Here is a 27267-nt window from a genome sequence, read left to right on the forward strand (position 1 = left end):
AGCAGTCTCAAATGTGGGTTTACTGTTTGTTCATGTAAGATGCAGTTGGTTTAGAGATCTCTGGGAAGCAGTATTTTTGCTGTGCAAAGTAGCATTTAAAATCGCTGACTTAACTGGCCTTACTATGAGAACAATGCTGTTAGAACAATGCTGTTTAATTTTCTTCAAACTTCTTTATTATCTTTAGAAAACTTTTGAAGATATTTAAAACAGGCATAATTATCAAGAAGCCATCTCAATAATGCTAGAAAATTCTGGCTAAATTAGGTATGTTTCCTATTTTGGGTTTTCTCTTTAGCACTCTTCCTATAACACTGATTCTTCATGTCACTGTGTGGCATAGGAATATACATTAATTTATCCTTACTCCTAAAAAATGAAGTTTAGCACTTGAGGCCTTTGACCTTGTCCGAGATGGTGAGAAATTACTTAACTTCTTCAGTTTTAAACTCTGAAAAGTTGTTATAGAACCAAAGAAGTTGTCAATATTAAACTAAATATAATACTTTCCATTGATAACAGATCTGCCCAAAACTAATTTATCTTAAAAAGGTACCTATGCAGAGGTCATCATTAAAAAATAAGCTTTCACAATTTGTGCTAAGTAAGCCATGCCAGGTTATCACAATTCCTGTCGCATAATTTTCAGTGACAGCAATAATGGTAATTTATAAGGCGTGACAATAAATTAACCCATTGTACCATTCACATAGAAACAATAGCTGCAGTAAGCATTCAGCAAGTAGATACCATGTTTAGTTTGCATCATATTAGAGGAAGGAACCTGTCAAATTTTCTGTCCAAACAGGCAGTTTCATTTAGAAGTCCTTTCATACACTTTCCTCAGGGACTTCTTCTAGGATGGCTTGTGATCAATGACCACAGAATCATTTTCCAAACAGTTACATTTTTGTTCTGATATTAGCGGCTTGGGAACCCTAGTGTAACCAATTCAATAACAATTTTATTTTCTGTTCAAATGGATAGCCCTTCCTAGCTACTCCTTTAATAAGGAAATAAGGGGGTGGTTCCGCGCTGAGTAAAAAGATTGCCAGTGATTATTGCATTGTGCTATAGCTTTTGGATCTGAAAGCTCTTGCAACATCATAAATTCCATGTAAAGAGCTATGACTCTTGTAAATTATCAATCTTTGATTACTCAATGTTCCATTAAAACCCCCTATTTTGTAGGACCGTAGTGCAAATATCATGTTAGAAAATCACATTAGTGCAAAGCCTCCTACAAAGTACTATTTATTTATAAGATTATGCAGTTTTACCTAACATTAGTCTGATTCCTTATTATATTTTAAGCCGTTGACATTGATAAAACTTGGATGCAAGAGAGAAGACCTGGAATACAAGAGTCAGGGTCAAAAGTAACATAGCAACCTTCTCAGTACTTATGAAATCTGGGAATTACCATCATGGAGAAGAAAAGTATAGTGGCTGCCAATAGGGTTTCACAACAGTAGATGGAAGGAAAATATCTGTCCTTTTCCTCATGCCATGAAGTTGAAGATGGAAACTCAGTGGCATCAGTGTAGAGCAGCAATGTTATAAATAATGTAAAATGGCTTCCTAGTGCTGGGAAGCTCACTGTTGTTAGGCTGGGGTAGTACAAATCCTAGTTAGCAGATGTGCCAGACCTATAAATTTGTGTGTCTGAGTTGTGAAGGCAAGGTCATAAAAACAGCTTCACTTAAGAATTGCGGGCATAGGGAAAGGAGAAAGGCTTCCTGTACCGTCTCTGAGGGGCTGAGGGGGTGATGTCCCAGTTTCGCTTTCTGGCACCCACCACTTGGCCTATCTTCATCACTCCTTTTGGCAGAACAAGTTCTACACAAAAAGGGAGGGTAGAGCTTCCAATCCAGTAAACACGCACATCCTAAAGTAGCATTGTGTTCTCTTCCTTGGCTGGCCAAGTGACGTAGCTGGAGTTTGTTCTGCATGTGTTGGGTTTAATTCAGATTATGGCACCCTGTAATTTTTAACGATGTGGATTATGATCAAACTAGATTTTAAAATTTGAAGTCAGGCCTAAGAGCATGTTCTTTGTCTCCTTTATTGTTTCAGTGAGTGTAGAAAAGCAGCACACCAGTGATACCCAAAAGGAACATACAATATCTATTAAAATGACATACAACCAACACCCTGTGGCAACTTTCCAGGTCCACAAATTATTCTAAATTATGGTAATAACCCAGTTAATTATAGCTTGGGGGGGGGGGGGGGGGAGTAAAGGAAGAAACAGATTGTTAAACACACAAAGAACTTAGCTTCATAAGCACTCAAGAATGCTAAGTTCATCCAGTATAGCACCTGGAGACTGAAACTCCTGTTTGTATCAGAGATTAAGAGTTTGCCTAGCACTTTGCTTCTGAACATACAGAGTTTCTACTGTTACGCTTTGCTGGATATTGATAATGATGGTCCTTATGCCAATGGCAGAGAGGAATGCTCATAATGTTTCTTCAGTCTGATGTCACCCCACAAGCAGCCTGGTTATACAGAGCTGTGGTAAGAAAGACTGTAGTAGATGAAATCAAGCCTTCCCACAGAACTCTATTAGAGATGCTGAAAAACTTACGTATTTTCAAGCTAAGAACTTCAGTGGCATACAAGCAATTGTCATGTAATGTCATTGAGGAGCATGGAATAAAACTGAGTGACACACCTTTTTCTGGTAAGTCTGAAGGCTGTATTCATTGGCTCCCTCTGTCTGCCATCCTTTCCATTATTTTCTGCATTATCCAAATTTTTCTGTGTTATTTTCTTCCTGTTTTTCTAGGTCCAAGGAATTTAACTTACTGGTCTGTTCAGCACACTGCCTTCTCTATTCCATATCCACACTACATCACTTCCAGGACTTCATCAAAAGCAGATTTGCTTTCTTCTCTTTATGGGACTTCCCTTTCCTTCTCCAGCATGGGACCATGACCTGAGACCTTGTCTCCTGATTGCTTATATGCTGTGTGCCAGCATTATTACTCATGTCCTCTGCAGGCCTCTGTCCAAATCCTCTGACTCAGTGGCAACAACTGACTGACCCTTCATTCCTGTTTAGCCTCCTTCATCTCCTCATTTTGACTCTTCCCCAGGACCTATCTGTCATCTGCTTTCTCCATCTGAGCAATGCCCACGCACTCACAGCTTTCATTTTCCTCCCAGCCAACTATCTGGCAAGTTCCTTAGCAAAGATGTGTCACAAAAAAACTATCGTTACCTACGTTGTGATAAAAACGCAGCTGTAAGACATACTTACTCGCTCTTGTTGTGCAGGTTGTGGCCAGAAATATGTCACCAAAGCTTTTCAGTACTATCTTTGAGAATATTTCACAAATTCTTTTGTGACTTAAGTGTAGGGGAAATGCACTGGTTCAAGTCGAAGTGGTGGTGATGTAAAGGTGGATGCATTCTTGCAGAGGCCATGAAAACAACTGAAATTTTAATTGTGATATGGTATGACGTAGTTTGGGGTTTTTTTTGATAGTATGCCTTTTGCCTCAGTGGAAGTCTTATTAATTCCAAATAGTCACAAAGGCACGCTTCTTAGTTCATCTTCAGGTTCCCATTCTGCAGGCATCCATAAGATGGGAATATCATTCTCTTTTGAGAAGCACCATTAGTATTCAGAATGTGTTAGCATAGGGGAGTTTAAATTTTTACATCATTCCTTCTGCTTCTCCATTGAAAAATGGTACAATTTTACATGATCAAGTGGAGGAAATTCCATCTGAGGATTCAGAGGATAGAAAAAGAGAACGATTTAGCTGATGCCTGATTATTGTAAGGGTTTTTTTTACTGATGAAAGGGAATAATATTGTAAGCAGCCACATATCTTTTTAAAATGTCTAACCTCAGAAGGTTTTTCCTCTTCAGAATAAAAATTAAAGTAGATTTTCTCAAAGATCTGTGCAAGAATGTGTTCACATTGAAGTGACCCTTGTGGGGTCACTGCATGCATACTGAGGTAACCTACAAGCAATTGAAATTACTAAGTGTCCTTCTAGTCCAAGAGAGTTAGGAAGCTGTGTCTTAACAAAACACATGTACACTTTTAATACTTACTCCATAAATTAAACAGATAAACTTCCAATGGCCTTTAAAGTATCTCAGAGGAGTTCAAGAGACTCTCACCAATTCATCAAAACCCTTGGTTTGTTTTGTTGACAACCATGCAGGAGCATTGATCTGAGGGACCAGTAAACTGGGAATTGCCATTCAGCTTTCAGCCTCTTGAGTCCAGCTAGGAAATTACAAAAGTAGACATTTTCTTTCCAAGTCTCAGGCAAACCAGAAGGGAAGGGAATTATAACATTTCCTTCCAAGAATTTGTCTTTTACTCTTTCGGCTTTAGGGATAAGGGGTAATGTTTAGATACTGAGAAACAGATTTCACTAATTTTTGTTTTCTGGGGAATTTGGTGAATAGCCCCTCAGATAACCTCAGTTAGCCCATTAGCTGCCCTATTAACGCCTTTCAACAGAGCTTTCTAAACAATTCTTAAATGTGTTGAAATCTGAACAGAATGTGGAAGCTTTTTTTCCACAAAACAGAATCCAGTCAGTGTTAGCATTTAAACTTAATTGAATAGTGGAGTACTTTGAAACATTGCAGAGGCTCTAAAACAGAAAGGAAAAGAATTGGTTCCTGCCATCTCCATATGTTGTTCATCTTTACTGGCTCACAATTACCTTGGGATTTCCACAGTAAGGAGTGGAGAGGTGAAGGAGCTATCCAAAATGAGCAAGCGTTATCTCTCACTTTAAGAGGTAGAGAGGCAGAAGCAGTGAGAAATCAAAGGACAACACAAAACAAAAAGGTGTTCAGTAAAAGAACTTGAACATCTTAAACTCCCTTTCCTAACTAGCTCAGACTGTCCATTGTAAATGCTGCCATATGGTTACCTTTTACTCATAGACCATTCTTATTCAGCTAAAGAATTTAGATTTGCATCATGTTAACAAATTCATTTTACTGCTTTAAACCTGATTAAAGTTTTCTGCTATGTGTCTTTGCTGTCATTAACCCTAACAGCCCTTTGGTCTAACTCTCTAGGATTTACGTGTCTGAGCTTACCAACTCTTATTCTCATCTCCAGCTCACATGCTCCAACTACCTTTAAAATTTGTCACTCCTTTCTTCCTTTCCTCCATGCTTTTCTCTTTCTTTATGTTCCTAGAGACAAGGAGAAGGAAGCAGGAGATTTTCCCATCATCATCTTCAGCCTCTGACCTTAGTATAAGTATGTAGGGAAAGGCCCAAAAGATATAAACATGCCATTGCACAACATGTTGACCTTCACTTTGTGTAGAAAACACCAAGCAGTACATTGAGAGCTTCCATTTACACATCGCCCATCAGAGTCAGGACAAAAGTGTAATGTTTCAAAAGGGCTCCCTAATTATATGTTACATGACTCTTACAAGTCCCTGTAGTCAGATCTTGCTTTGGTGAAGGTTCCATTATTTATGAACTGACTTTTTGTAGTAAGTGTATCTACCATTTTGCTTTGGCCTTTTTGGTTTTACCTTAGCAATGTTTTACAACTGTTTGGTAACACATCTAGTGTTGAAATCCTGTTTTCCCCCGTTCATACAGAATCAGAATAGCTTCCTGTTATTATACCACTTAAAAAGCCAAACTTTCCCACCACAGACAACTTTAACCTGCTGGCTTGAAATTTATATTGATTCTGTCACTCATCTAGTTGCTTTTGATACAGGTCCTTTAGGTGAATGTGCAGGGTTCTTTAAATTTAATTGCAGCAGATGTTTCTTTGGGTTTTGTCTCTCTCATTTCACTCTGGATTTTAGTTGTTTTTCCTTGGAAAGGTACATGAAAGGGAAATCCTTGTATAGTCAAATGTTTGTTTTACCATCTAAAGCTTGCAAAGGGTCCTTAGCCTGGGCTGATTTCTTCTTGAAGAGCTGTAATTATTCATGGAAAGAAAAAAAAAAGCCTTTGTCACTAATAGGCTTCTTGGTGCTTCTTGTAACAGTCTTTATTATTCCTTTCTACATAATTTTCTATTGATGAGGTGAAAAAAAGGCTTCCTATGCTGTTGAGAGAGAAAAGGTAATTGTTCTTTTTTCACATTTACCAATGCTTGTTGCGTTCCTTATGTGTTTAAAGGACAAGGATGCAGAAAATGATGTTATTGATGGCATCACCATGGCAACAGTTCTTTGGAATAACACATTCTGGCATTGTTATTCTGCACACACAAAAAAGGGGGACTTTCTTTTAAGCACAAACAGATTGTGCCCCTTTTAAATGCACCCATGAACTTTGCTTTTCTGAAGATTTACAGACTGGTTTGGGGCAGAAAGGATTCTGACATCATTTACCTCTCTGTGTACATCACATTATGGCGTTAAAAAAAAAACCACTTTGAAAAAGCCAATGGTTTAAAGAGACACAGTATGGGAAGGATACATAAACATTTCTTTGATCAGAAAGACAAAAAAACTTGAAAGAATTTTGAAATTTATGATCTCTAGCACCAGATCCACTAAATAATCAGTCAAGAGACAGAGGAGAATGGAGGAGCCAAACACACTGAGCTTATTGAAGTAGTTATTTAGTTATGACAATACTGCAGATAACTTAGCTTCTACCCCAGCCACTACACATATCTTAAAACATTCTGGCAGGAAATCGAATTGCCCATTCACAAGGCAGTTTGCAGACATATATTTTGCCTTTCATATTCAGTATTCCATTGTCCTTAGGTACTGACAGTCTTGCTAGACTAACATTTCAGAAGCAGTAGTATTTTCTAAGGCATAGTATCATTTATTCTTTCTTGACTCCACTGCAGTTCTCAGTTAGATTACTTTATTTCTCTGATACGCATCAGTGAAAATATATATATGTGTGTTTTAAAAAAAAAAAAAAGATGGGAATGTATTGAAACAATGTACTGAACAAGTTTGGAGTCCATTCTGTATCCTGTGAAGCTGTTTCTGGCACCCTAGCGTACACTTTCCAGTTTGACTTCCCCAAGGGACAAATTATTTTCTCCACACCGGTTGTGCATGCAAGTGGGCTGTACAAACCTTGAGGTTTGAACACAAGAAAGCTTTGCACCTAAAAAGAGCTTGTGTTGTGTGCAAACGCACTACTTAAGTATACCCACAATCTCATTTTTGAGAGAAACTGTAGTTGAATTAATGTTTCCAAAAATACTGTTAAAATATTGGTTCCAGGTTGTATATGATTTTTCTGAAAGTCGCCACAGCTGGTGGAAATCAGCTGTTTGGTTGTTGGACAATAACTTAGGCCATTGGATTTTTCTACTGTCAAAATGTTGATGGAAACGTGAAGCTATGGCACTATAGCACAGCTACATATGGATGTTGCTTCACATCCAGCTTTCTAGAGCTGAAGCGACGCCCAAAATACTGAACAGGAGGCTAAAACCTCTATTGCTTTATCCCTTATCTTTGAGAGACATGACCACCTTTGTGCTACACAGTCCTTTCTGCACAGGCCAAGTCTATGGATTCTTTAACACCATGGTCAGTATCTTATTTTGTAAGTAACAAAGTAACAGAATGAGCTTTGAATCTTGGTCATGTTTAGCCCCACAAAAATGATAGGCCTGATGTAAGATAATCAATAGGTCTGTGCTCCATATTTACCTGTAGAGCAGCGAACAGTCTTCATTATTGCACAATATATTTGGGGTTTAAATAGGTTATAGATGCCTTACTAAATATAGCATTCTGTATAATTATGAATATTCATAATATATAAAAATTAGTGCATATATGATGATACATATATCTATAATAGTATATAATAGTATATAATATATACAGTTAAATATAATATCATGTATCATTTTGCTAATTAGTTCTACAGTGTATTTTCTGTTTATGTAAAAAGAAAATAGGACAAGATCTATTGCATATATGAAGCTTTTTCCAGCCATCAACACTTAGAAATGCCTTTACATGCTGTGTTCATGGCAGTAAAATAACCTTGCTAAAACAGCAAAATGAATACCAGATTTCTTCAGACAACGTTTTGACCATGACCAGACAACAACCCCCAACAAGATTTGGGGCTTATTAAGCCTTAGAAAGGTAGTGCCTATAAGTTGAGGCCACAGGAAACGGGTACTTCCCTGAAAAAGAATTCAAGAGTTGTGAGAATATTCCCAATGCAGAATAGGCATTGCTGAGGTCATTCTTCCACTTGGAGTTTGAAAGTAAACCCTCACACACATCCAGGGCCCTTCATCATCAGCTGGTTCCACAGTGAATGAAGTGTCTTAGTTAAAGCTTAATAGGAACCCAAAAGAAGAATCTGTTTCATCCTGCTGCTTTGCAAGGTTTACTTACTACACAGTTTTCTTAAATAACAGTTGGAAAGTAAACCTGCTAAATATCTCTTCTTGCTTCCAAAGGTACTCATCAAGCACATATTCATGTTATGTTTAATTACATGATGTTGCAATATGTTACGAAATTTTCCTGGGAAGAGTTTAGGATGTGAAGGAGTTCCTACAAAGCAAAGTGTTGGTGGAATATGTACTGTTATTCTATCTATTTGAATATCCACTGTGTGTTTGAAAAAGTGCCTTATACTTTTAAAATATTTCACTAGAAACATTTCTTTCTGGAAACCAAGGCTGTCTCATGTCAGCTGTGCAGATTCAGAAGAAGGAAAAAAATGCAAGATTTTAAGGGTTTTTTAATAATCCCATCATCCCATCATCCCATCTCTTGCCTTATCTTTTCACAAATGATACTATAATGACTTAAACTTTGGTTAAAACTTTCAAAATGGTTCAAAACCTTCTCATGAAACACTAATAAAAAGCCGTATTTTCATTTAAGTGATTTATTTATATTTGGGGAAAGTGTCTGTTTCTGAGACTATTTTAAGTCTTTTTATTGGAGGACTGAAAACTTTGCAACATCTTTTTGAGAAGTTTCACTTGGTAGGAGGTAGAGAATTTTTGTTTAAATACTGAGTTTTCCTGTGACCAGGGAGGAAAAAAACATTTTCTTGCCACTGTCTGGTCTAACGCTCTACAATTTTCCCATGTTACAAATAGGTACTTTTTATCCCTAGAGAGAAGCTTTTAGAAAAGAGTGAGCCAGGTTTTCGTATCTCTAGTATGCTATGAGGCCCAAAGGCCTAGTATTTTCAAAAACAACCTGGGGGTTTCTCATTTTGGCAATAACTTGGGACTTTTTTGTAGTTACTGAACTCCTACCTGTCTGAGAGTACTTGAGCACGCCTTGGTGATGTTGTAATTTGCTAGCTCTGCTGCAGCACCACATCTCTGGGGGCCAGGATATCAGAACTACTCAAGGTTTATTAGCTCCCACCAAGGCACCAAGAAATGACAGCAATGGTGAAGACTCAAATGGAGAAAGCTCATTTCTCAGCTTTGCCTCCTGCATGGCCTTGTCTGCCCTGAGTGTCACCTCTCTCTGCCAATGGACTTTGTGTGGCAGTGACTCCCTGAAAACCAACCTTTTCTTTGCTTTGTTTTGCTGTTTAAGGAATCGCAATTTAAAGATTAAGTAAAATTAAAAGCAGATTGTGATAGTGTTGACTGTGTTTTGTTTGCTTTCCTTTCTTGTCCTTATCTTTCTCTTCCTCTGCCATTTATTTCCCTTCATGTGAAATCAGTGGTGATGTCAGGTGCCAAGTAGATACTAGAGGAAACTGACTGCCTTGATTCTGCCAGAGCAGCAGCAACACACGTTCCCTGGGCCATCTTGCTGAATTTTCTTTGAGATAAACTATATCTATGTGTAAGAAGGTAATGGGGGCTACTGGAAGGGGTTTCAGTGAGCACCAGCTTCTATTGGTAGCTCTGCAATGTGGGAAACAGACTGAGGTTGTGAAACTTCATTCATGTGATCCACCAAAAAGGCAACACGCAATCACAAGTTGGTCACAACCAACCTGGGATGGATTTCAGCCAGTCTTTCTTATTGTCTGTTCCTGGTCCCACAGGTATTGTTGGCATGTTCTGGAAATTTTTGAATCCATTTCCTTTCCCTACCTGCATAGTTTTTCTGCTAAATTAAACTTGGTCTGTTCACTCCCATCATTCATTTAATCTTTCTATTCACTTTTCTAAAACTATAGTACCTTTGCAGAATTGCAAATCTTTGCTTTTACTGCTGACAGAACAAAGTCATATTTCTGACACGTGCCTATTATTTGTCTTAAGACAAAAACCCCTGTTCATGGCTGGATGACACGTGGGTTTTTTTGGCTGCCACTCAGAGCAGGAACATCTTGTCAGAGATCAGACTGAGAGCCTGCCTGCTGACAATGATGTCCCTAAGCACGTTTTATATCCAAACTGAAAATACATGTAACTGCTAAACAAACTTGAATTTGTTTATTTTGTAATATACCAGCAGCTGTTTTCTTGTATGATGTCCAGGATTTCTCCAGCCAAACTACTTAATAGTGTAGAATTCTGTTTCCTTGGGTCAGTTTGCATGCTTTAGTTGTTTTCTTTTCAACCTCTGTTGGGGTTAGTTGTACTCACTGAAACAACAGCTTTAGGCAGAACCAAGCAACTTATTTCAGGAATGAAGATGGAAAGGAAGTCTTGTGTTCATTCAGTTAAGAATATGGAAAACATTAGACCATGACACAGATTATTTCATTTCCGGCATACCCAATGTGAGGTTTCTCATTTAGCTCTAGTAGTGTATTCCTATATGGACGCTTTGTGTACCCATGGCGTTGTAATCGGCTGAGGAAGGGTAGCTGCCTCAACTAATTAGTTTTATCCTCCATTTTCTTGCTGAAGAAAGCAAATCTTAGTGGTTTTTTTTTATCCTCGTGGAAGGACATATCCAGTTCTGAGATGAGAGCATTTTAGACTCTCACTGGGCATCTGAGCTCACCCAGATATTCTTTATGTCCCAGAATCAGGCCCTTATTAATGAGCCAGAAATATTCAGCGGATCTGATGCAACTGTGCAGCACAAAGGTGAAGGTGAGATCCAGGCTGTTGGAAAACAATCCTTCAGCTCCAATGGAGCTAAGATCTGACTATATGTATTTGATGACTATAATTGGGTTTTTTAGCCAAATGTTGATCTTCTTCACTCTTTTGAAGCACACAAGATGCTGGAGTTAGAAGGCCAAATCAGGGGCACTCAGAGGTGTAGATGGGGAGCTGCTTTCCACAAGCCAGCTGAGAAGTTAACAGTATGCTTTTTTTTTTTTTGGAGAGTCAACCATCTGACTACATTTGTATGACCAAAATTTACATGCATAATGTAAAATTTGGCTTGAAACAGCCATCTTGCACTTTCACTAACATCATGTTCCTGTCTCCATCAGAAACTGAGTGTGTTTTGTTTGGCCTTCATTCCTAACAGAGTAAAATAAAAGCTCTGGGAGAGTTGTCGGCTCTGTCAGTCTTCTAAATTGCTTGGTCATTGATCAGTATGTTTTATCGTAGCGCTGTAGTTTCTCACATTAATTTAAAAAAGCAGACAAAAAAATCCAACCCCAAAACCAAAAAAATCCCACTATGTTAATAGTTTAGTAAACAACTAAAATGAGAATGCTTGTTTCCTCTTGTATTCTTTCTTCTCTCTGCTGCTGAAGATATACTCCCTTCTTTCTATCACCAGGCATTGAGAGAATAACCAAAAGTGAAATCAGGTGACCTAAAGACAATATTTTTCATGCTACATTCTGTTTGTTATTTTATGGTTATTATAATGACAATATATTTGGTATTATTATATTTTGCTATGATACATAATACATACTGATACAGTTGAACTGTATCACCTAATCCTGACACAGCTGAACTCTACCATTCCTTAAATTAGCATTTCTTTAAAAGAGAAAAGTCCTGAAAGTCCTGAATATCACCAGTAACAGTTTTGTTGCACCACAAGTATCCCTTACTGGAGCAGAAGTAATTATCTCCTATAACTAAGATTGATGGAGAGAAACTAACCACAACAATTGGTTACTGTTTATGTTATAAAGATTTATGCTTTACTTTACGTCCAGGGTATGTTCATTAAAAGTGTGTAAAACAGTTCATAAATAATTAAACACTGTGGCTTATCTGAGTCCAGCAATTCATTTACATGCATATAACTTATATTTAATGTCTTTTAACTCTTTTAGAAGTTACTAGAACAGAATCATACAAATTATGTACGATGTATGAATTTTGTAAATCATGACTACAACTTTTTAAATTATTTTTTATAAGATTCATTTTTTTGTTAAATAAGGGTGCAACTGTAATAAGAGATTTCACTGTGTACATAGTGTGAAAACTAACTTAACAAAAAAGAGAATCCAATTATGTAGTCTTTGGGACTGAGTGTAAGTGAGACACGTGCTAGTGTGCATGTGAGCATGTATATACGGGTTAAGTTCGAGACTTCTTATATTTTCTTACCACATTCTACCACATATACTATGACAATATTCTACAAGTTATTACTGTATTATATCTTTGGTGAATTTAAAGTAGTCTTTTCCAGACTGTGTTCGGAATCAGCATGTTTATTTGGAAGCCATAAAAAATAGCAGCGGTATAAATACAGAGTAAGTGAAATTATGACAACATAGAGGATAACGTAAGCATATATGATGAACCACAGAGTAAAATAATTGGTAGAAGTCTTAATTAAGATGAGAACAGGCAGTGTTAATGAAAAATAAAGGCTGTCACACTCAGCCTGATTTAAGCACTTTCAGAGCCATTGAGCTGAAAACATTTTTAGAGCATAATACAATGGAGAGGTCATTGTATCAGACTAAACATTTTGCATAACAGCACTATTAAGAGATTTGTGATAACTAGATGGCAGGCTGGATTAATGTAGTAGGCTCACACCCAAATCTCTCCTAGGACAGGAACAAAAATGAATGTGGATTGTAGGTCGTACAACAATGTCTGCCACTCTCCCGTGAACAATCTTTTGTAACAGAAAGTCAGAAAAAATCCAGGAATGTGATAGGAGAGAGTTTCTCAAGTCATATCTAAAATGCTGAGAGAGGATTTAGTTTAATTAGAGTAGTATTTTCCTTTCTTAAGTGGCATTTCTCTTCCTCTTTATAATAAATTTTCCACTGGATTCTGTGTTGCTGTCTTTTTGTAAGGTGAATTTTCTGAGAATGTGTCTGTATTTGAAAAGTTTGTTTTACTGTCTGCCAGCACTGCCAGAGAGAACATGCACCCATTTTTGTGCTAGGCTTTAGAGACTACCTTGAGTAGCAGCATATCAAATTAAGATACTGCTTTTATTAACAGTTAACATGAAAAAACTAGAACCTTTCAAAGTTAGACATTTTACTGTCATGACAATAAAGTAAGGAATTTTTTGGTGTAGAGACTTCTCTTTTATCAACTATAAGTCTTTCACTTGATTTGGGAACTATGGTTTTTCACTTGACCCATAGTCACATCAGCTCTAGAAGCTGGGACATACAGATCACTGCAAAAATCAAGAGAAGCAGCTAGGAACTACTCATGTTCAAAACCAGAGTGATGGAGTTGCACACACGACAGGAGAGAGTGGGGCCATAAGGCTGTGTAGTAAAAGATGTAGTTCTGCAAATACTTTCTGGTTAAGGCTCAGGTGGAAAATCCGTTGCCTGCTATTTTGCCCAGGCCATGCAACATACTGAAGTAAAATTGCTGTGGGCATAATTCTGTACAGCCTTGGGAAAAGCCTAGAATAATTCCCTAGCTGTTTCCCCTGGTCCTCTTCCCTGGTTCTGCATCACGTTGCTCAGCTCTAGGAAGGAGCAACACGTGAAGCACAAGACACTCCTCTTGGTGCTGGATCCCCTTTGCTGAGTTGGGGCTTATGGTGATTAAGAGAAAAACTTCAAACATATTTATCTGAGCAGCAGAATCCCACCCAATTTTTCCATGATTATGTTTTTTACCTGAATGACTAGTTTTCCACCCATCTCCACAAATCAAGCTGTTTGGCCTTGATTGTGCCAGTTACCCCCAAAGGGAACAGAGCATTTTTGCTGGAGCTGTGCGCTGCCCATCACTGGGGAGAGGAGCCTCCTGGCACACGGCAGTGCCAGTGGGTCTGGAAGCACGCTGCCTGCCTCCCTGTTGGGCCACCCTTTGTCCTGGGGCTGAGGGAGGCTGAACGCCAAGGCAGGCATGAGATGCTTAAGAAACATCCCCCTTGAACACCAGGGGAATTTTTTCCATGTTGTTATCCCCCATTCTTGGGTCCTTACGTGAAAAGAATGTGTACATCAGGTGGCTGCTAAACATTAACTAAAATAAGGCAAAACTTTGTTTCTCAGGAGGTGATAGTGAGGGGAGATGATAACTCAGACGTTTTACTACTTCTGTGATAGCAGAGTGGTGTGCAGTCAGCAGAACAGTTATTTCACTACCAGCAGTGCAATCCATCCAGTTCCAGTACAGGAAAATACATGTGAGGTCTTTTATGTATTTCTAGTTCATTTTAGAGTTTGGACCACATCCTGCTAAAGACAATACTGAACAAAATAATTTTCGGAGTTTTTTTCTGTCCCATTTATACGCATTTCTATAGCAACTAAATGAGTATTAGGAAGGTATTTACCATATTTTTGTGTATTTTAGTGTGATTTATATGCTATAACATGAAAGGTTCAGTATTGTTTGAAGAGTCAGCTTGCAAAAAAAAGTAAATCTTATGTATCAACAATGATTCATAAATCGTTTGTGTATGGAGATTGATACGAAAGACATCTGGCCAAATACTGCATTTGCTGAAAGATTAAGATTTGGAATTACTAAAACTATTTGCAAATTAACACAGATTTGGTTCAGATAACATTTTTAGCCAAAATATTTATTTGCCGCATTTTTATTTATAGAATTTTTTCAGGTCTGAACAAAACTTTGTTTAGGAATTTTTTGTAATTTCATTCTTAGGAATTTTGAGAAACATAAACTATATAAATAATTATAAAATTAATATAATTATATAAAATATAAATATAAATTAGAAGTTTCATTGTGGTTGAGTTCCTGCTCTTGATGTTGAATGAAAAATAATGGTCTTTCATCTCAACAGAAAAACTTGACTTTTCTGAAATAATGGTTTTCAGGCTTAGGAGATTTCTGTGGTGTTCTGCAGCTAAACGTGGAACTGAAATAGTTTTTCCACAGCTCCAACTACCTGATGAATACAATAACTGAAATATTGTGGTCTTACACACAAATACCTGCATAAAATTCTGCTTTGTCTTTCACTTTTGTTTCAGAATGTAATAATTCTGATCTTTGATTTCTGCTGATATTTTTAGTAGTGCACAATTTCTGTCTTCCCAAGTGATTTTAACAATGGCAGGTATTCGGTATCTGTAAGTAAACACTGAAAATCACTTGCTTCATTACACTTCTGGGCCATTAAATATCTTCTTTCATCTATCTAATTCCTCTCTTCTCATTGCCTCAGCAGTGTGACTCAATCAGGCATGTGTTATCTTTCCCAGATCCTTTTCTGAACATAGCATAGTGCGCAGGAATGCAGTTTGTCAAACACATTGTGTCTGAAATCCTTTGTTGGGAGAAGTGAAGAGAAAGAGATTATAAAATGCCTCAAAACCTTCAATAAGGCCATTCCCAGGTTTCTTATATCTGTTCAGCCAAACAAAACATTCATACCTCTCTTTGATGGATGGGATGGGATGGGTTGGGATGGGATGGTATAGTAAAGCATAGCATAGCATAGCATAGCATAGCATAGCATAGCATAGTATAGTATAGTATGTATTATATCCAATATCATCTGTTGTCCAGGCTGCAGTTTACAGATAATAACTTATTTTGTGCTTTGGCAAGGTTTTAGACTCATCGAGGCTAACACAGAGGGGAACTTAGAAGAGAGAAATATATCTGTTGTCTATAATGTTGGTCTATAATGTCTATAGGTGGTGAGATTTAAGATCCTGATATTTTTTGTGAGAGACAGAAACAAAAATACCCACTTGGACTGGTGATGCATGTGTTTCATTACTCTGTTAATATAAACCTTTCTGAGGTGAAGTCAGGCAGTGCAAATAACTTCTGAAGCTGTCAGCTTCTGTCAACCTGAGGGACTTTCTGACTGACTTTGTGTACCATTACCCCCTCAGAATTTTGTACACAAAGTTTCTTAGTAGCTGTCTTCACGCTAATCCATTTATTTGTGTTCAGTTAAAAACTATTCTGTATGCAGAGAAACTTTTGCTCAAATTCGTCATAAAGCCTTGACACTTGGTTTCAAGTATTTGATAGTGTGAGACCAGCCTCAGCCTAAAGGCAGTGTGTGTAGATGCCGGAGGGGGCAGGTATGTTCATGTAGCTTCTGTAAGAATAAAAAGGGAGAGCAGTAATCATTTTCACCTATGGAAGCAAAAACTTTGCAACAGCCCTGAAAAAAATATTTGTTTACAGTATGCCATCACCGCAGGTTTAACGTGAACATTGTACACTGGAGTTGTTTTGACGAATTAGCCTAAATGAGTAGGAGTAGCCGTGACGAAGACCTGCTGAGTTCACGCTGATATTGCACGCACCAGCGTTTTGAGGAAGACATGTTGTTTTCCCAGTAGTAAACTGAGTTACACTGTGGATTCTCTGTCAGTGTACTCCAAGAGAATTTGTTTCTCCTTTCCACGTCAGATACCCAAGGGGAAGACTGGGAAGGCTTTGTAATGGAAATCTAGGTAGCCTTCCTTCACACAAGGAATGCTAGATGCTGACCCATAAGGACGGAGTTCAAGATTTCTGTGAATATGTGGGATTTGAATTAACTCAGTAATGAAAGCCTCTAAAAGCATAAGGTGCTTTCAGTATCTAAGTCACTTACGTGGTTTAGAAAGCTAAAACTGGCCCTATGATGATTAAGAGAAAGCTGGTTGATACTGCTCCTTGGCATAAACATTAACCATGGCAATTGGATGTTTGTTGAACAGCTGGTGTATTTTGTTAAATATAGTCAAAGAGAGAAGTGGTAGCGGGTTTGTTGGAGATTGGCTGCACTTATGGCGGATGACACAGATAATTGAGATGTATAACAAATAGCAAAGACGCAGATCCAAACAAAAATGCTCAGATAAATTGGCAGATTTTGTGTGTTAGAGAATACAAAGCACATTAACAGGGAAATCCAAATGCACCAGACAGTAACAACCATTAAATTTATACATGGAAAAAATGACATTGAGCTCAGTTATTCAACTCTGATAATCAGCTGTGGGACAGACAACCTCCTGGAATATCCTTTGAATCCATTATATTTTCTTGAAAGATTAGAATATGGATATGGATTAGGGAAATCAAAAGTCCTGGGTTTCTACATGCAGCAGAGACACCCTGTATTCCACAGCAGTACTCATTGTATTTGCCCCAGAGTAGGTTTGTCCTTTATTACACTGTTTTGTTGATCGTACACCTCTTTTCAGCTGCATTCTTTTGCCTTGCGGAACACAGTCCAGATGCCAAATAAAAATTACAATTAAAATTACTGGAGGACTGGATGTGTATACTTATTTTGCAATTTTATTTCAATAATAATATTTTCTACTTTTCTTTCTGTTTTTTTTACAGAGGGTATGAACTGTATGAACAAAGATCATGGGTGTGCACACATCTGCCGGGAGACGCCCAAAGGTGGGGTTGCCTGTGAATGTAGGCCTGGCTTTGAACTTGCCAAAAACCAGAAGGACTGCAAATGTAGGTAGATGAAGATTAAATTTCAAATGCCGCCAAATGTCTTATTTTCTTCATTGTTGTTATTTTCCAGAAGCCAAGAAACCAACTTTAGTTTGGCCAAAGGTGATTTGTAATCTTAGTAATGTGGTTTTTTTCTATAGATGGTGTACTTGGGGATGGGTAAGAGGGATTGAATAACAGAATGTTGGCAGTGACTCTGTTAGCAAAATGGTATCAACTTTTCTACCTTTCTATGAATGCAGAAAAGTGAGGGATCAGTTTAATCCAGGCTTCCCTTGTAGATCAAAAAAAGTAAAGCATAGAGGATTCTGCCTTGCAATATTTTGAAGGTCCACGACCATAGATGCATTGATAAATCTACTAATGGGTTTAATGATAAATCCACTAGAGCTGTCAAATTAAGAGTGTTAATTCCTCTCTTGTAAAGGATAGAAATGTTTGCTCTAGTCCTGATTCCACTACATGCAGTCTACTTTTCTTGTTATAGCTTGGAAAACATGTTGTTGTATCATATATACTGTTCTTCAAAGAAAAATCCCTAGTGATGTATTCTTAAAGCTGTGATGCTGAGGATATAGATATTCATTAGCCCACAAAATTGGAAATTGGTCTGTATAGGTTAAAATAATTGACCATCTGTAATTTAACATCTTCATGTGAAACCTTCCAAATTGCATGGGAGTCTTTCTGATGGCTTCAGTGTTAGATCTGACTCCAACAGCTTGCTTTCCTACTTCATAGCTTTTTGAGAGACAAAAACCCAAAGTGCAATGAAATTACATAAAACATGTTTTGCGTACTTTGTGCTTTGCATAGGGCCAGTATTTTTGTGATAGCCTTTCTTCCACGTCAACTTTTTTCTTCCTGAGATCTCTGCTCTGTAAACATGCTTAGATGATGTTAGTTCCCAAGTACAAAGTCAAAAGAATCACCTTTGAATATCATCAAGAACTGCCACAGGATGTTGTGCAGCTTGATTGCTCCCCAGTATTAAGAGGCTACACAGAGCCAAAGGCAAAAGCACAGAGAAAAATTGCCTTTATGGTAATTTTCATTCTCAGTGTTTATTAGAAGTGAACATTGCGTGCTGTTCATTGGAGTGCAACATCAGCTACGTTGGTAAAGTGGGAGAGGATGTTTATTTATGTTGTTTATTATTTGATTTCACAAATTTGTTCAATCCTTAGGAATGACATTATCCTTTTTTGTAGTGAGATGGTGACAGGAGAATTAGGGCCGTTTCTAGAACAATATTTCTAAAGGTTTAATAGTGTAAAAAACTTGAATGTATTCTATGCCCTGTGGTGTTGAAATTGTAGTTGGAAGTATAATGAACTTCTGCTGACAGACCTCTAAGTAGGGATGCTGAGTTCTTCGAGGCCGCAGAGCTTGCTGCAGAGTATGCCGACCCCTAAACCCACAGCGTATTCTGCGAATATGTTCCAGAGTCTTATTTAAAATAACTGTATTTCTAGCCCTTCCAAATGCAAAGAAGTAGAAAGCTGTAGCCACATAGCCTGTGACAATAATTGTGAGATTACAGCAGGCTATTTATAAAGGCCTAGTTCTGAAACCAAATCTTGACTTTTAAAAAACTTCTCACAGCTAACCATTTCAGTGGAATTAATTAAATTAAATCTTGAGCTGCAGCTTTGCAAATACTGAGTACAGCTATGTTGAAGAGCTGAAAAAGATACAATTGCCCCTTGTCAGCCTTGGTGAGGTCTGTAGCCCTGTATGCCACAGACTGGTAGGGTCTGATACCTCCCTAGTATATCCCAGTACCACTCTCAGTTATTCTGATTTATCATGGTATTTCCAGGAGGCTGTGCCTTTCAGGGTTTGTCAGAGCTTGCTTCTTTCTTTTTTTATTTGGACAAGTGGCAGAGAACCAGTACCTCACTAGGTGAATTTTTATCAGCCAGTTTGCAATTGAATCAGAATACTGGGAGAGGTTTTCAGACATATTGGCCCAACTCCACTAGTAATGAGACATGTGTTCCTCAAAGGAAAAAAATATATTAAAATGAATTAGAAAGCATTAAAAATTGTAGGGAGGCTCCCTTATTTTTATGCATGCATTACAAGATTGTAATTACATCCTAATTACACGATTGCATGTCACCTGATCGTATCATTGTATGCTAATAAGGCAGTCACTATTGATGTCCTGCTCTGTTCAGTGCACATGATGGTCAGTGCTCATTAAACAGGCTTTTGTTCGATAGCTTCCTCTCCATAACTCAGTGTCATGCCTTGCCTGCTGCACAATATTTAAACCCTATTGTGAACATAAAATTTTTAATTTCCTCATGGGTATTCCCATGATACTCATTACTGTAGTATTGAAGTGCTTTGTAGGCATTGGTAATGTATTTTCAGAACATTCTTGTCAAGTTAAAAAGGACTGGTTTGCCTATCTTACAAATGGGAAATGAATATAACGATGTTAATGTCAAAATCATTTAGCTGTGATAGGTGATTAACAAGAAACACCCAGAACCCAGCTCAGCATTTATAGCACTTTACTATGATCAAAGTCAAGCTCCCAGTGGCTCCAGCTGTAGTTGCAAATGCCATGGAGAAAGGAATATAATATTAGCAACCTGTAATAGATGTGATACAAGTGACACGCCAAGCCCTAAGTAGGAATTCCATGGCAGGGGTAGAAATAGATTAGAGTTTTTTAGGACTCTATTCACTGTCTGAACAAGACCGTCCTTTCTTATCAGTCCCTTTCTGATTTACTACTCATTCTGCAGCAAATGAGACAAGGTTCTCCAGCTGTTTCACAGACCTGACTTTCTCCAGCTCCACTGCACACTGAATAAGACAGGAGTGTTTTCTGCATTTGTCATTAAGGATGGTTATGATAATACAATAAGTCTATGTACCAGAAGTCTGCTAATTTGTAGCTTTCAGGTGCTAAATATTGCAACTGTAATGGTTTCTTAGTGTAAATTTTAAATATGCAATTCCTCAGTTACAAAAAAAACCAGTCTTGCCCACCATCCTAGGAAAACACAGAAGATTTTTTCCCCAAACATGAACAAACCAAAACATTTTTTGTTAATCTCATTATTAGCTGGATTGGTTTAGCTGGAACTTGACAAAGAGGAAACCTAAAGCAGATATATATACCTGCAAGTTGCAACCTAAAAGAAATAACTCTGGCAGTTAAAAACAAGTGAAAGCTGAATCTTTTAATGAAAAATGCTGGATAACCTTAACTACAGCTATTTCTATCTGCCCCCTCCAATACTAATTATTTAAATAAGCAGGAGGGCTAGATGTTAAGTAATTCTAAAAGTCTTGTCTAGTATGTTTACAATAAAATGCCATCCCACCTATGCCAAGTAGCAGCTTTTCAGCTCCTGCTGACAGTGTTCTCATGCAGCTATTTGATATCAGTGCAAAGATCTTCAGAACGTTAAAAATATAAGGCCATACTAGAATAAATATTGCAAACAATGTTGCATGCACAGCTGTATCACATAGAAAGAGATGCCCATATATTTACATAAATTATATATTTAATGGCCAATTTAGTTAAAAAACAGTGCAATTTTTAATTTATCTGGAATTACAATGTGCTGGTTCGAACCGTTGCAGAAAAACATGCTACAAAAACAAAAGATCTGGCTTGTTGTAAATTCTGTGGCATCTGAGCCATAGTATATATTTCTATCTACATGTGGACAAGATCAAGACATCATTGTCTAAGGGGATTTTTTTTGAGTTAGTGGGTACTAAATGTCAGATTTAAAAGTTGACCATGTGATTTCAAATACTCATTGTCATGGTCACGTCAGATGGAAGAGACCAGAAAAAGCATTATATGAAGGTTCAGAGAAGCACTGAAAGCAGGATTTAGCCTGTAGAGTGAGGCTAATTTTGGTATTTTCTATCTTCTGGAGGTTTTAGCATGGAACTTCAATATCATTTTTTAGTAGAATAAGTACATTAAAATCCCTTTTGTTCTTTAAGATGTCATTCCTCTTCCAGACAGTTGTTTCTTGTCTTTCATCATCAAAATGTCATTTCAAGACTAGTCCATATATTTATATGGATGTAAGCACTGGCCCACATGCAAGGCTGTGTGTCAGGAATGCTTAGCTCAACCCAGCCAAACTGAATAGGTGCTGCTGCTTACAGCATAAGCAGGTGGACAGTTAGGGGGATTATGCCACGCTGCCAGCCTGTGGACCCTGAAAGGTGGCTGGCCAGTCCAAGAGCGTAAGCATTATAGTCAACAAAAAGAATTAATCTTGTTTGAAAGCTGCTAGAAGAACCAGTGTCAGGGCTTCAGCTCAGGATGCCCCATAGCTTGTGCAAAGCATTTGACACTGTCCCACATTACACCCTTGTCTCTAAATTGGAGAGACATGGATTTGACTGGTGGACCACTCAGAGGATAAGGAATTGTCACACTCAAAGAGTTGAGGTCAATGGCTCGATGTCCAAGCAGAGGCCAGTGACGAGTGACATTCCTCAGGGGTCAGTATTGGGACCAGTGCTGTTCAACATCTTTGTTGGCAACATTGACATGGGATTGAGTGCACCCTCAGAAAGTTTGCTGATGACACCAAGCTGTGTGGTACAGTCAACATGCTGGAGGGAAGGGATGCCATCCAGAGGGACTTTGATAGGCTTGAGGGGTGGGCCCGTGTGAACTTCATGAAGTTCAACAAGACCAAGTGCAAGGTCGTACACATGGGCCAGGGCAATCCCAAGCACAAATACAGGCTGGGCAGAGAATGGATTGAGAGCATCCCTGAGGAGAAGGACTTGGGGGTGTTGGTTGATGAGAAGCTCAACATGACCCAGCAATGTGCCCTTGCAGCCCAGAAAGCCAACCGCATCCTGGGCTGCATCAAAAGAAGTGTGACCAGCAGCTGAGGGAAGAGACTCTGCCCCTCTACTCTGCTCTCACGACATCCCACCTGGAGTGCTGCATTCAGCTCAAGGGCCTCCAACATAAGAAGGACATGGAGCTGTTGGAGCAAGTCCAGAGAAGGGTCACAAAGGTGATCAGAGGGCTGGAGCATCTCTGCTGTGAAGACAGGCTCAGAGAGTTGGGGTTGTTAGGCCTGGAGAAGAGAGAGCTCCAGGGTGACCTTATCGCAGCTTTCTAGTACCGGAAGGGGGCCTACAAGAAAGCTGGAGAGGGACTTTTTAAGAAGGCAGGTAGTGATAGGACAAGGGGTAATGGCTTAAACTGAAAGAGGGTACGTTTAGAGTAGATATACTGAAGAAATTCTTCACTATGAGGGTGGTGAGGCACTGGAACAGGTTGCCCAGAGAAGTGTGGATGCCCCATCCCTGGAAGTGTTCAAGGCCAGGTTGGATGGGGCTTTGAGCAGCCTGGTCTAGTGGAAGGTGTCCTTGCCAATGGCAGGGGGGTTGGACTAGATGGTCTTTAAGGTCCCTTCCAACCCAAACCATTCTATGCTTCTGTGAGAGTTCTTCATTCACAGTAGAAACAATATTGGGAGAACAGACTGGTAACTTGACCACTGGCATGTGACACCTCATAGAGATGGTATGCATCTTTGTAGGGCTTGTGTGCTGTTTCTACTCATGTTTGCAGCGAACATGAGCAAAGTCTTCTCTATGAGATGCTGGTTTTAGCCAGTTGTACAGGGTATTTTTCCCACTAAGGGAGAAAGCCCAGCATTTTGAATGCACTTAAGACATACATGAATGCTGAAGCAGTGTCACAAGCAATGGTATTATTCTGGTTTTAAATCTGCTGTGTGGGGATAGGTATGTCTGAGTTCTAAGAGATATGTGTAGTCTCCTTTGGGGGAAAAAAAAAAGAGAAATTGCTTACTATTTTCCATCTCTTCTATTGTATCATGATTTATAATATTTGAAGGTAAATGGTGTCTATCAGAAGTTAGCATTTTGCCTCTTTTTGTTTGCCTTTTTAATTTCACAGGCTCTGAATGAGCACACAGCCTTTGCATAGCTGTAGAGTCCAAAGTTATCAGAAAAAAATTTTAAAAGAAAACTTTGAAAGTTCTCATTAATTTTGGTTTAATGCTTTTTGATAAAAATGGAATAGATCTAGATGTCCCTTGGCTTTTAAATAATTTTGGCCTTCTTCTTCTAAGCAAGAAAAACTTCTCACTGTGTCACTGCCACAGAATTAAGGCTGGAAGGAAATTGAAATGACATATTTTACAACTGGATTTTGTTCCAATTTCACCTGCAGAGCTGTCAAGCTCCAGAATTTTGTCTCAAGTTGCTTTAAATAAATAAATAAGTAAATTATAGTCTAGACAGAAATTCAAATCCTTCAGAAATGTGATTTACTGGTATTTGTAAGAGACAGGAAAGGGAACTGACCTACATCTGTGTTCATTGACTGGGTAGAACAGGAACCAGTAACTCTAGTATACAGGGAAACTATAAAAGAAGTGTGTGATTCTGCAGGATTTACTATAAGCCTCATCAGCCTAGTGCAATTTTTCATAGGCAAATATGGTAAGGAAAAGTCCCTCATATTACGTAGATCAGAGAAACTGTGTTAAGATATTTTCATCTCTGGCAGCAGAGGCTTTCAGCAAGGAATGCCAAAAATAACCATTGCAGTCAAGTTGTTTAAAATATACACTTTGTTGCTGATTGCACTTTAAAATCCTCAATAAAAACACTGTTGGCTAGAAATGTATTTAAACATTTGGCATAAACAACACCTTTAAGTTAATTTATGATGGCACAGGAGTCCAACAGGGATAGAAACATTGAATGAACTATTACATCGTCCGAGAGGCTTATGGGGTCAAGAAAGAGGGAAGGATAGGTAGACGGAAATTACCTTATCATGGATTAGCTCTGCCACTGCACACCCAATGCCATGGATATTGCAAACAGCTGCCTTCTATACCGCTTACTGCCCCTGCTTGATCACATCCCAGAAACAGTCGTCCAGAAGAGAGCTCATGTTTGCCATCAGGCTGCAGTCATCCGATTCAAACAGCCTCTGCCTGTTCCTCTAGTTCTCAGCTAAGCTGCAAAGCAGTATTTCTCTACCTCCAGATTAACCAGGAAGTTACTGTTGCACACATAATGTGGCATAGAGAGAGACACATAAGACAAAGATTAACCCAAAAAAATTGCAAATCAAAGAATGGGCAGAGAGAGGTGAATAAGGACAAGCACAGGGTTGAGCAAGGAAATGATTTTTCAGCATGACTGCATCGAAAAGGCAGGAGGTTTAAGAATGCAGAATTGACATAAAATTTTAATTGGTTTGTTTGGCATCAAAAATAAAAACTAAAATGTTATTGTGTATTGAAGGAAATGTAATGTTGCTTCCATTTGATGCAAAGCAGAACGGTTTGCTTCATGTATTTTTTTCACAAAAAGAAATTAATAGTTAAGTTATAAAACTGGAGAAGGAGAATGAATGCCTGAGGATGTTTGTTGCTTAGGGGGCTTTTTAAATGTAATTCTTTGGAAGTTTAGGATTCTTATGACTTGGGGTATGTGAGTTCAATTCCCTCCTTTGTCTGATGGGACTGAACCTGCAATTCCCATTTTTCAGCCTAGTGCCCAAACTGTCAAGCTCCAGTAAGGGAATGTGCATCGGGCTGCTCGGCATCTTTCTCACTGGCATTCTTTCCGATCGGACAGAACAGCGATATTCCTGGGAGGAGAGGTGGGAATCCAGGCAGGCCCTCTTCTCGGGGATTGTTCTTACCACTTGGCCATGAGACTATTCCCTCTCTCTGAACAACACTAGGATTTTATTCAAAGTGTACAGTGTGAAGGACCAAGGCTGCTTGCACCTGTAGCGGTCTCTGGTCTGTACTCGCTTGGGAGAGGGACAATTCCTGTTGTGACCTTTGCCAGACTTCAGGGACCACGGGTATAGAGTTGCAGTTCCCACACTGGCAGGAGGTTTGAATAGGAATTCTGATGGGTATGCTGTGGTGGGTCTCCCTCAGTTTCTTTTCTTAGAATTGTTCTATTTTAAGCAAAATACATAAGTGATTTCTGAGGGTGGCGTGGCTATTCAGCACTGGGACACACCAGAGGTGGAATATTTCAGTTCTAGTTACTGTGACTGAAAATTCCAGTCTACTCCATTTTAAGAAGCTAGCATTAAAGCAGAGTCACTGAGGTCAGTGGGAAATTATATGGGCTTAGCCCTATTGGATTAGATAGGACCTCAGTTTAGATTTAGATACATGATTTTAAAATCCTGTTAACCATTATCTTAGTTTTACTGTATATTGCAATTTGCTACCCTGGTTCTTTTATAAACTCTGTTATCTAGAAGGAAAATTCTACTAAGACCAATGGAGGAAGCTCCTTCTGATTAGTAGGAGTCAGTATTTAAATTACTGTAACATTTCAAAGGATCATACTGAAATGATGAGTATGATATAACTGAATAATGGTATATTGGATTTCTCCTGTATCTGCCAGTATGTATACACCGATGAAGAACTTAGTCCAAATTACTTATATATTTATATATAAGTAATTATATATATAATATATACTTTTATATATATATACTTATATATATACTTATATGTATAAGTAATTTTATATTATAATTTTTATATATTTATATTATAATTTTATAATTATAATAAATTTAACTCAGATCAGAATTGTGTTATTCAGCATCAAGCTATGCGGCTGCAAAGGATTAAATAGAACAGGGGTATATGGGAGGCATTGTTAATGGCACTAGCCAGCTTAATATTTAAAAACTGGTTTGTCTTAATAGTCAACAATTCAATCCATTATGTGGCAAAGGAAATTTAATCTAATCTATTAATTCATGTAAACTTCAAAACGCTGTTTATGAACAATGTTTGCTTTAATGTATGTTCCGTATTTTTCACTGGAGGATGTTTTAATTGCTAAAAGCCATTTCGCATTGTATTCTTGGAAATGAAAGTGACATATCCAACGTTTTCTTCCTAGTTGAGACCAGAGCACTGCAGGGCCATAACAACTGTGTATTTTTTGTTTCAGAGAAGAAAAGAAATAAAAATAGTTTCCTGTTTTATTTTTAAAATTCTTCTACTCTAGGAGGACTAGTACTTGAAATAATAGATTTCAAGACTTATATGGTTCTATTCTTGCTGTTTGGTCTCTGCTTCCTCCACACGAAGGGGAAGGAAAAGAGAAATGCTGTCTATAGACTTGAAAGTATATGTTGGTATTAGTAGACTGCTCATTTCTTCATGCCATGTACATGACAGACATAAAGCATGTAGCTTTTAGGAAGAGATGGAATTGCTTAACCACTCATACTAAAGTTATGAATACAAGTAGCCTGGGGACAAAGTAGCACATGCTTTTTTTTATTTCTCTTTTTTCTTCACTGCATGGATTAAGAGTAGGACATGAGACGGGGGCGTGGCTAACATAAGGGGGGTCAGAAAGAATAAGAAATGCAAATAACCACAAATACAAATGTTATGTTGCCTTATGTCTTGGTTTGTTACTGCTCTTCTGTATTCTGAAAGGCCCTCAAGACTAATTGGTTTCATTGTTATTTTATTTATATATACATATATACACA

The 27267-nt window shown here is 38.2% G+C and overlaps 1 protein-coding gene across 5 annotated transcripts in view; it reads left to right on the plus strand.

The window, feature by feature from the left end:
* The window catches only part of SCUBE1 (signal peptide, CUB domain and EGF like domain containing 1), a 218770-nt gene that overhangs the window by 89647 nt on the left and 101856 nt on the right, over positions 1 to 27267 (plus strand). For all 5 annotated transcript variants that reach the window (XM_075112945.1, XM_075112937.1, XM_075112954.1 and 2 more), the window contains exon 5: positions 17589 to 17714. In XM_075112945.1, the coding sequence (XP_074969046.1) occupies positions 17589 to 17714 (126 nt within the window). The remainder of the gene's footprint in view (positions 1 to 17588; positions 17715 to 27267) is intronic.

The sequence above is a fragment of the Phalacrocorax aristotelis genome, chromosome 1, assembly GCF_949628215.1.
Source record: "Phalacrocorax aristotelis chromosome 1, bGulAri2.1, whole genome shotgun sequence".
NCBI lineage: Eukaryota > Metazoa > Chordata > Aves > Suliformes > Phalacrocoracidae > Phalacrocorax > Phalacrocorax aristotelis.